This window comes from Brienomyrus brachyistius, unplaced genomic scaffold (assembly GCF_023856365.1).
Source record: "Brienomyrus brachyistius isolate T26 unplaced genomic scaffold, BBRACH_0.4 scaffold46, whole genome shotgun sequence".
In the NCBI taxonomy this organism is placed as follows: domain Eukaryota; kingdom Metazoa; phylum Chordata; class Actinopteri; order Osteoglossiformes; family Mormyridae; genus Brienomyrus; species Brienomyrus brachyistius.
In genome coordinates, this window is record NW_026042321.1 from 1,592,725 (window position 1) to 1,602,500 (window position 9,776).

Here is a 9,776-nt window from a genome sequence, read left to right on the forward strand (position 1 = left end):
TAAAAAGGCATTTTTTTTTTGTTTAATTATGGTTAAGGTTAGGGTTAGGGGTTAAGGTCATTGTGTGGGGATTAAAGTTTTCCCCATAGAAATGAATGGAGAGTCCCCACAAAGATATAGTTACAAACGTGTGTGTGTGTGTGTGTGTGTGTGTGTGTGTGTGTGTGTGTGTGTGTGTGTGTGTGTGAGAGATGCTGTTCTTTATGCACATTTATTTGTACTCCTGAGGCCTGGTGTGGCCGCACTCATTCTGAGAGGAAAACAAAAAGAATATACTGAGAGTCACTGTCCTGTTACAGTGCAGCTTTAGTGACCATAAAGCTTTTAAACACTGTAAATGCACTAGCCTTACATGCTAAAGTAAAAACAAACACCACTCAGTTTATGTAGTACTTAAGTGTGTTGTTGAGTGACCCCGAATCCGAAGCAGCTGTGTGGTGTGTGTCTCTCTGGATCAGACCTCTGTGTCTGGCATCAGAAGTTCGCCTGGTTCATTCCTGTGCTCAGCTTTGGGCCCTTGAGCAAGACCCTTAACTCCAATCATTCCAGGTGTGCTGAATAAATAGCTGACCCTGTGCTCTGATAACAACCCTCTGTGTGTGTCTCGTATAACAAAAGGATGTGTGCAAACTAAAGAATTCCCATGTATCTGTACTCATACTTGTACAAATGGTAGAAAAAATATAATTTAATTTCAGTTTAAAACCTTTGCCTTTATGATTACTGCCACCTAGTGCTTAAAATATGTATACATGTCCTAAAAGGCCATTGTACTCATAAAGCATTTAGCGGAGGTGGATGGTTCACGTCCAGAAAGTAAAACTCCAGACCAAGATTTTGTTTCAATCTACCAGTTGAGTGACTGTGACTCTTTTTATACTCAACTGGATGGTTGAAATAAATTCTTGGTTTGGATTTTTACTCTCTGGACCTGAACTGTCTACTACTGGTATTTAGCATGAAGAAAGCACAGAAAGGCGTCTCGCATCTCACATCTCAGTGTGACTGAAGGTATTTTCCGTTCTCATTGAAGGTGCTGGCAGGTTGAACCCTAACACTGCCTCTCATCTCCTCCTCAGGAGGCTTGTGAAGTATTGCTGGCAGACCTGTTGAAGACCGTTGAGGACGGAAGGGGCGCCATAAGCGGTTTCACGCTCGTTATCGACGGCTGGACGCTGGAGCTGGTGCTGCGGGGGGGCCTGGAAGATTCCTTCCTGAAGCTGGCTGGGTGCTGCAGGGCTGTCATCTGCTGCCGCTCTACCCCCCTCCAGAAGAGCCAGGTGGTCCAGCTGGTGCGGGATAAGTTGGGGGTCGTGACCTTGGCCGTGGGTAAGCCTTGACCCCTTCTCCCCTCCCCATGACTAACTGGGCAGTATCCAAATGTCTTAGTAATGAACATAAAAAGAAACAATTTAGTTATGTTCTTAACGGAAGAGCTTACTACCAGTCTCAGAGCTAAATTCTTTTAATTACCCAAAATGTCCCCTTGGGAGACTTGAATCCCAGACGTTCTCTAATGTTTTCATTAGTGCTGTCGTAGGTCTGGGCTGGACAGCCTTGTTTGTACTACAAATCCTTTTCCCATAGTTCTTCTTGCTATAGTAGTCATTCCGTAATTCACAGCCAGACCTAATTAAAGTACGTATTACGTGGCACAGTCAGGAAAATTGCCAGCTCCAGATATTTCAATATACTAGAAATCTTAACATCTTAGCTTTACATAAAGGGTTAGATAAATATCGTAGCATCCAAATGATTAGGTAACAATCAATTATTTGGCATTTAAGAATTTAGTTAATCAAAAGTTCCAAATAAATGAATAAATTGCAAGTCTTATTTTCGTAAAGTCATGCATTTTTGCAACATCAAGTAAGCGTACTCTTTTTATTGTCTAGTTGTTCATAAGCTCTACGCAGAACCACCTAGCCTACAGAAGTGACGGACATCATCGTGAGCGTTTATACTCGTGCACTGGTGTGTGCAAGCTGCGTTGCCACAACATGTAGTTAGATCTCTGGGGTTGGGCACATATATTGTACGCATAACTGTTGTATAAATCTGGCTTTGTTATGATAGTGTGCAGATCTCGCTATTCATGCGTACCTGGGACATCGATACCCGGCAAACGGGTGTTTTCAGTGGCTGGACTTTACAGTAAACAGATTGAGCACATGCCTCGCACCAGAGCATATTGATATGTTGAACTTTTTGAATTAAAAACAAATAAATAGGTTAGCCTTTATCTGTGGAAGGGCTTTATAAAGCTACAGGTCAGACAGTTGTTTAAATTAACAGCCATTGTGATTTGATTTTATAACATAGGTATATGGCATACATAGTCTTTTAGGGAAATCTTCATAAGTTTGTAATTGTGCAAATGTGATCATTGTTAGTGTGCCTAAAAGCTGAATGGAAATGGTATTTTTTCAATAAAGTCCTTTATTGAACAATGTACTACTTACATGATATTGACATTCAACATGCATGTATAGAGGGGCGAGGTCGGAAGTTGATGAATAAGCGATTAACGTTAGTGACTGTCGATCAAGAAAATCACTTTAAATTTACAAGCCGAATCCGAATTGCTGTGTACAATGACACAGGGTTTGGAAGTAGGTCCTATTATCACAGTTCACTTGTGTGTTATTATATCTGCCGACTTACTGACTTGGTTGCATTATGCTGCAGGTGATGGTGCCAATGATGTAAGCATGATCCAAATGGCAGATGTGGGAATTGGAATTTCAGGCCAGGAAGGCATGCAGGTGTGTAGAATCCCATCCTTCATTACTGCAAACCTCTAGAGAAGCATCAATATAGTTTGAATTGGAATGTTGCCCGAAATGATCCCTCTTTGGAGAAAGACTTCTGTTGATCATCCAAAAGCTACTGACGTGAGCAGTCTGTGAATAGCTGGACTATATTCACAAATCGGTAAACCTTGATCATATGGAAGTAGCGGTTCTGGTCTTCGTCTCCTCTGCTCTCCGCCCACAATGCTTATCTTCAGGTGAAGAGTTAGCAGTGGATATTTCTGCTTTACTTATGCATTTCTCCAGATATACTGAATTGAAAAACCTACCATCCCTGGATGGATGGATGGATGGATGGATGGATGGATGGATGGATGGATGGATGGATGGATGGGTGAAAAAATGAATGCATGCTAATTTAGTAAGGAGTCTAAGACATTGGTACGTTGGTACTCCTGGAGTTGGAAGCTCTAAACTTCTGGTATTTAAGGGCCAGAGTAGGTATTGAACGTCCTTCCCACCAAGGAGGAGGTTGTAATTCTGTCTCTCTCCATCCAGGCTGTGATGTCCAGTGACTTTGCCATCTCCAGGTTTAAGCACCTCCGTAAGCTGCTTCTTGTTCACGGACACTGGTGCTACACCAGGCTTGCTAACATGATCCTCTACTTCTTCTACAAGAATGTGGTCAGTACCTAAATTAAGCACTAGACATCAATGGCAGCATTGTGTATCTTTTACTGCACTGATACTAGGGCTGGGCGATATGACCTCAAATCAATATCACATTTTACTTTCGATTGCGAGTAATGAATGATTCTTTTTGTTTGTTTTGCTTTTTGCCCTCATATTTCATAGAAAAGGTTTGTACTGTAAATATACTCAAATATTAAAGATGTGATATTTTTTCTACTTTTCACAATATCTGTGTGTAGTTCGCATGCTCTCCCCGTGTTTGCCTGGGTTTCCACCGGGGGCTCCGGTTTCCCCCCACAGTTCGAAAGTGTGCACAGTAGGTTTATTGGCGTCTCTAAGTTTGCTCCATGAGTGTGTGCGCCCAGTGGTGTGTTGGCCCCTGCCCAGGGTTGCTTCCTGCCGACACACGTTATTCCCAGGCTGGGCTCCGGTCTCTCCCGCGACCCCTGTTGGGATAAAGCGGTTATGGTGATAGATGGATGGACTTGATTGACTTGCCGAGAGTCTGCCAGTTGTTGACAATGGGTCTATATCAGGGGTTTCCAACTCCAGTCCCGGAGGGCTACTATCCAGTAGGTTTTCTATCCCACCTGGCTTCTGATGAGCCACACCTGTTCCTGGTATTCACTTGAGAGCAGGTGTGGCTCATCAGAAACCAGGTATGATAGAAAACTCTCCAGGACCGGAGTTGGAGACCCCTGGTCTATGGAATCTTCTCTACTGCTTATTCTGAACAAATTGTTAAACTAGCAGCATATTATTAGTATACCAAGAACATGTATCATGAAGCAGAATTTCTTACCTAGCATAACTTGTCGGATTTAAGGTTCCCCAGTGTAAATAGACTTTATATTTGTTCATTTGTATTTAGTTCAGATGGCCTTAAATCTGACAACCTATCCTGCTAAGCAAGTAATCCTCATTCTTGATACAGGCCCCAACTCATTTTGTCAATTTGTTTACAGGTTGATATTAATTTTAAGTCGCAGTTTAAGCTTCTTTAACCACATGCGCTTTTCTGTCTCATAGGCCTACGTGAATCTCCTTTTCTGGTACCAGTTCTTCTGTGGTTTCTCAGGCAGCACCATGACCAATTACTGGGTTCTCATCTTATTCAACCTGCTGTTCACCTCTGCCCCACCACTGCTGTATGGCATCCTGGATAAGGATGTGTCTGCTGATACTCTTCTGCAGCTGCCTGTCCTCTACCAGGCAGGACAGGACTCTCTGGTGAGGAACATTTTAGCTGAGATCAGTTTACTAACAAATGTCACACATGCAGCAATGCTAATACACTGGAATAAAGGGTAACTCTTAACAGTAAATGCACCTTCAGAATGCCTTCATAATGCATTCATAGAGCATTCATAAGCAGCATGTAAGTACACCTTAACATCTTAACATACTACAACGGCTTTAATAACAAATAGTATATTATTATGCTACTATAATGCTTGTTATTATTATATCATGTTTGTTATTAGTGTATAATAAAGCTGTTAAAATATGTCAAAGTGTTATGGTATACTTACATGCTGCTTATGAATGTTCTATGAATGCATTATGAAGGTGCTTTGAATGTTCTATGAATGCATAATGGCAGTGGCAGTAATAGTGGCAGTGGTGGCTTAAAGGTTAGGGAGCGCACTTGTAATTGAAAGATTGCTGGTTCGAATCCCCGACCAGCAAGGCACCACTGAGGTACCCTGAGCAAGGTACCGCCCCCAAGCACTGCTCACCGGGCACTGAATTAGCTGCCCCCTGCTATGTCACATTGTCACATATGGGTTAAATGCAGAGGACACATTTCGTTGTTGTGCACTGTGTGCTGTGGTGTGTCGACAATGACCACTGATCACCTAATTCTAAAAAAAAAAATGAAGTGAACTGAATGTTCTATGAATGCATTATGAAGGTGAACTGAATGTTCTATGAATGCATTATGAAGGTGAACTGAATGTTCTATGAATGCATTATGAAGGTGAACTGAATGTTCTATGAATGCATTATGAAGGTGAACTGAATGTTTTATGAATGCATTATGAAGGTGCACTGAATGTTCTATGAATGCATTATGAAGGTGAACTGAATGTTCTATGAATGCACGGTCACTGAATAAAATGGCTAATAAAAAGGTTTTAATCTGCTAGTTAGTGGAGGAGAGAATTTTTGTTTCATTTTGTTCTGGCTTATTTTCAGACTTACCTGCCTTCCACGTTCTGGTACACCATCCTGGATGCACTTTACCAAAGTCTTGCCTGTTTCTTCGTCCCTTACTTTGTGAGTACAGCACTTGGTATTTGTTTGAAATAGAAAGCTGGGATCAAAAAGGAAGGATTGCGGTAAAATAAAGGCAGGAGGTACACTGCACCTGCATAGACAGCATTGTTGAATTAGCATTTATTTTTGTTAATTTTTAAAAATGACTATGCAGTTATACATGAGATGTAAAATAAAATGTAAAACTAAAAATTAAATAAAAAAACACAAACTCATTGTTAGATATAGCAGTATGCCGTGGGAAGTTAGCATCATCGTTTTTTAACCATATAGCAAAACAATTAAAAGCATACAATGTGTAGGGGGATAAAAATATAAAACAAATATGGGTCTCCATTGTAGTTGTTGTAAATGGGAAGTGAGGCCTTCGCGATTGCCCACACAGTTTACCATAGTTCAATAGCATATAATATGGAAGCATTGATGCATTTTGGTAGTGTTGCAATGAGATATAGGCTTCTAACTGGATACACAAAAGGAAATAGCTTTCTGGGAGACTGTTTTGCATTCTCTTTGTATCTTTCTTGTTCCTCTTTGTTGCCCTTGTCGATTTTGTGTTTTTACATTACTGTTGTAGGCATATGCTGACTCTGACATCAGCGTATTTTCCTTGGGCACGCCCATTAACACTTCGGCCCTGTTGATCATCCTCCTGCATCAGGTGATCGAGAGCCGGACACTGGTGAGCAGAGCTTTCCGGCCCGCAAACGTAGCACTCCCCGTGCAGACATTAGCGTGATCGGCAGACAGGAATATGCACTGCAGTGAGGGTTTTGTGGTTGCAGGTACTGAGGTAGTATCCCCCCATATACTTTAAATCATCTATAGGTTACTCACAATACTTAATATAATGCAATAAAAAGGGAAAACTCAGCAGCCAAATAAATGACTTGATAATGTAAAATAAAATAGTTTTTTTCTGCCTTCACTCTAGACTCTGGATCATTTATCGCATTTTAAACATCTTCTTTTGGTAACAACACAATAAAGCAATAAAGATTTCCCCACATGTGATAGAAACCTGTTACTTTTTACCTTGTGGGGACATTGTTTATCAAAGTCTGTGCTCGCCAGAAATGAACTAATATAGCCAAAAGGCCGGTATTTTTGTTTGTTTGCTTTTGGTTAATGTTTGTTTGCACTTTGTATTTGTATCTGTGCATTTTATGTGCCTCGCTGCTGGATGTGTAAGAATTTTCCCCCGGAATAAATAACGTTTCTGTAATCTTATATCGGAATTTCTCCTATTTAATCCCCCTTCCTTTTTCTTCTGTATATCCCCCCCCCCATTTAGACATGGATGCACGGTGCAGTACTGCTGGGCAGCGCCTTCCTCTACTTTGTGTTCATACTCGTGTTCAGCAGCACGTGTGTCACCTGCAACTCCCCCTCCAACCCCCTGGGCATTGGAGTGAGACACGTGTCAGATCCGCTCTTCTACTGCGTGTGTCTCCTCACTACTGTGCTGGCACTGCTGCCCAGGTGTGTACCCAAGAAGAGAGTCCACACACACACTCACTCACACTCACCTGCACATAGACAGATGTTCGATCTTGTCATTTTGCTTTAAAGTTATTTCCCCACTCTGGTCACCCCTGTGGATATAAATGTGGAGCAAATAAAGTTTTCTAAATTCATAAAGGAAAACGACTAAAAGTGTTGACTCCTCAATGAATATGCTGTAGAAGCACCTTTCATAGCATTTTCAGGGTCTGTTTGCATAAGGCACTATTCTGTGCATTTGCTGTAACAGTGAATTCTGTTAACCCTGAAAGGCAGTTGTGGTAAACAGCCACTTTCAGTTCTTACCCTGACTCTCTGGATCTGGATTTGGCTCCAGCGTCGACTTCGTTTTCTTTAAGCCACTACAATGTAGCTTTTGTTTGATCCCTTCGACTGTTTTTCATTTGGTGGCTTTAACACTGGCCTTTCGCCAATCCCTGGAGCCGCAGCGTTCTATTTAGGTCTCATGAGGGCGTAAAATCATCTTCCGCTAAATCTCACAAATGCCTTATTCAGCGCTATTATGAGTCCCACCTCCTACACAGTGGAGTAACTGTTGGCCTATGAACAGTGTCTTGGCCAAGGAAGCCTTGTCTGATGGTTGCATTACGCTGCCTCTATGACATCTCTGCCTCTTGTACAGATCCTTGGCTTTCTGAGCATAGCTTGTTCTAGGCTGTTTCACAGTCATGCCTAATTTTCCTCTGTTATGATGAACTGGGCTCTGCAGCATATTCAGTACCTTTGAAATACTCTTATGTGCTTCTTGCAATGGGCACATTTTCCTTTTGTGTTCGTTAAGTAGAATATTTGGTTCCTCCCAGAGATTAATGTGTTCAAGATGAAATCATGTTCGTTGTGAATTTTTCTTTTTGGATTCCTGAAAATTGTTTGTTTCACCAGAAATTAACAGCAAAGGAGGGGGTCTAACACTGGCAGTTTGAAGTTGTTGATTTGAATAAATTCAGAAACGACATGGGGCAGCGTGGTGGTACACTGGTTACCACGGTTACCTCACACCGCTGGGACCTGTGCTTGAGGCTCCACCTGTGGTTCCACGTGTGTAGAGTTGCATGTTCTTCCTTTGTCGTCATGGAGTTCCCTTTGGGTGGTCTGGTTTCCCCCTCACAGTCCAAAACCATGCTGAGGTTAATTTGTGCCCTGCGATGGGTTGACATCTTATCCTGGATTACATCCTGCCTTCTGCCCATAGGCTCCAGACCCCCTAAAGCCATGAGCCGGATAAGCGGCTACACAAAATGGTTGGATGGACATGCCACATGGTTGTGTGTGTGTGTGTGTGTGTGTGTGTGTGTGTGTGTGTGTGTGTGTGTGTATATGTATATGTGTATATATGTGTGTGTGTGTGTATATATATATATATGTATATGTATAGACACACACACACACACGTATACCGTACCTTATGTTGACCAAATGTCCCCACCATGTGATGAATATCCATTTTTTACCATATGGGAAAACTGTATTTTATAAAATAAAATATGTGTGACTGCAATGAAAAAACTAAAAATGCTAATACTCTTATTTTTTGTTTGGTTATGGTTAGGGCTGGGTAGAGGTTAAGGTTGTAATGGTTAGCATTAGCATTTTTCCCATACAAATGAATAAGCGGTCCCAAAAAAGATATGATTACATGACTCTGTGTGTGCTTGCATGCGTGCATATATGTATATATTTTGAACTTGCAGCATGCTTCTTCTCTGCTTCTCATTAATGAAGGGCTTCCTTGCTTTATGGGACTTCAGTCATGCTTCTAGAACTGTTCTAGCATTGATTTGATTTTGATTTGATTCAAACCCTTTATTGCTGTTGCAATATACCGTGTCACTAGTCACAGTACCAGCGAAAAGCAGGCCATCGCCCGGCCGGGAGACAGGGGATTTCACTCCTGCACCTAATGTTTCCCATTCCATTTGAAGGTCACTTCGTTTCATCCTACAATTCATGAGAAACTGTCGTATAAGTTAATGGCCATTTCTAGCATTGGAAAGTGGCTTCCACCCTTTACCTGGCTGGTTTCTCGTCGTTCCCAGTGTCTCCTGCTTCACATTGTTCTTGTGTACTTCTGTCTTAGAAACTTTGAACCTGGAAGCAGCCTGCTTCACAGCGTAGCTTTCTGCCAACAAAACCAGGATTCAACCAGGATTTAGAAATGCAGATTTAAAAGAAATATGCAGTGGTTTCTTAATTTTTTTCCAGGGCTGTATGTTTTGTTTTATATGGAAGAATGGCTTCATCTGTCATTCCATGTCGTCATATAATAATGCCTTACGTAGTAAGATATAATGTACCCCCACACAAACAGTGGCAGTCTACCTCCTCATGTACCTTAAATGGTTCCTGGACCACGACAGCACCTGCTGCTAAGTTCTTCAGGAACTGATTTTAAAAACGGCAGCATTTGTCATTACAGGATCCTGTACCGCAGCATAAGCAATAGCATCTGCCCGCCTGACCTGGTGAAAGCAGCCCAGATGGACAGGCTGAACCCTGACGAGCGGAAGAGAAGCATTCAGCTCTGGA

At 41.8% G+C, this 9,776-nt stretch overlaps 1 protein-coding gene across 1 annotated transcript in view; it reads left to right on the top strand.

The window, feature by feature from the left end:
• The window catches only part of LOC125723165 (phospholipid-transporting ATPase VD-like), a 33,856-nt gene that overhangs the window by 22,394 nt on the left and 1,686 nt on the right, over positions 1-9,776 (top strand). The window contains exons 16-23 of the mRNA XM_048999554.1: positions 1,080-1,329; positions 2,689-2,765; positions 3,312-3,437; positions 4,476-4,676; positions 5,646-5,726; positions 6,304-6,408; positions 7,021-7,208; positions 9,667-9,776. The exon at positions 9,667-9,776 is cut by the window's right edge and continues 1,686 nt beyond it. Coding sequence (XP_048855511.1) covers positions 1,080-1,329; positions 2,689-2,765; positions 3,312-3,437; positions 4,476-4,676; positions 5,646-5,726; positions 6,304-6,408; positions 7,021-7,208; positions 9,667-9,776 — 1,138 coding nt within the window. The remainder of the gene's footprint in view (positions 1-1,079; positions 1,330-2,688; positions 2,766-3,311; positions 3,438-4,475; positions 4,677-5,645; positions 5,727-6,303; positions 6,409-7,020; positions 7,209-9,666) is intronic.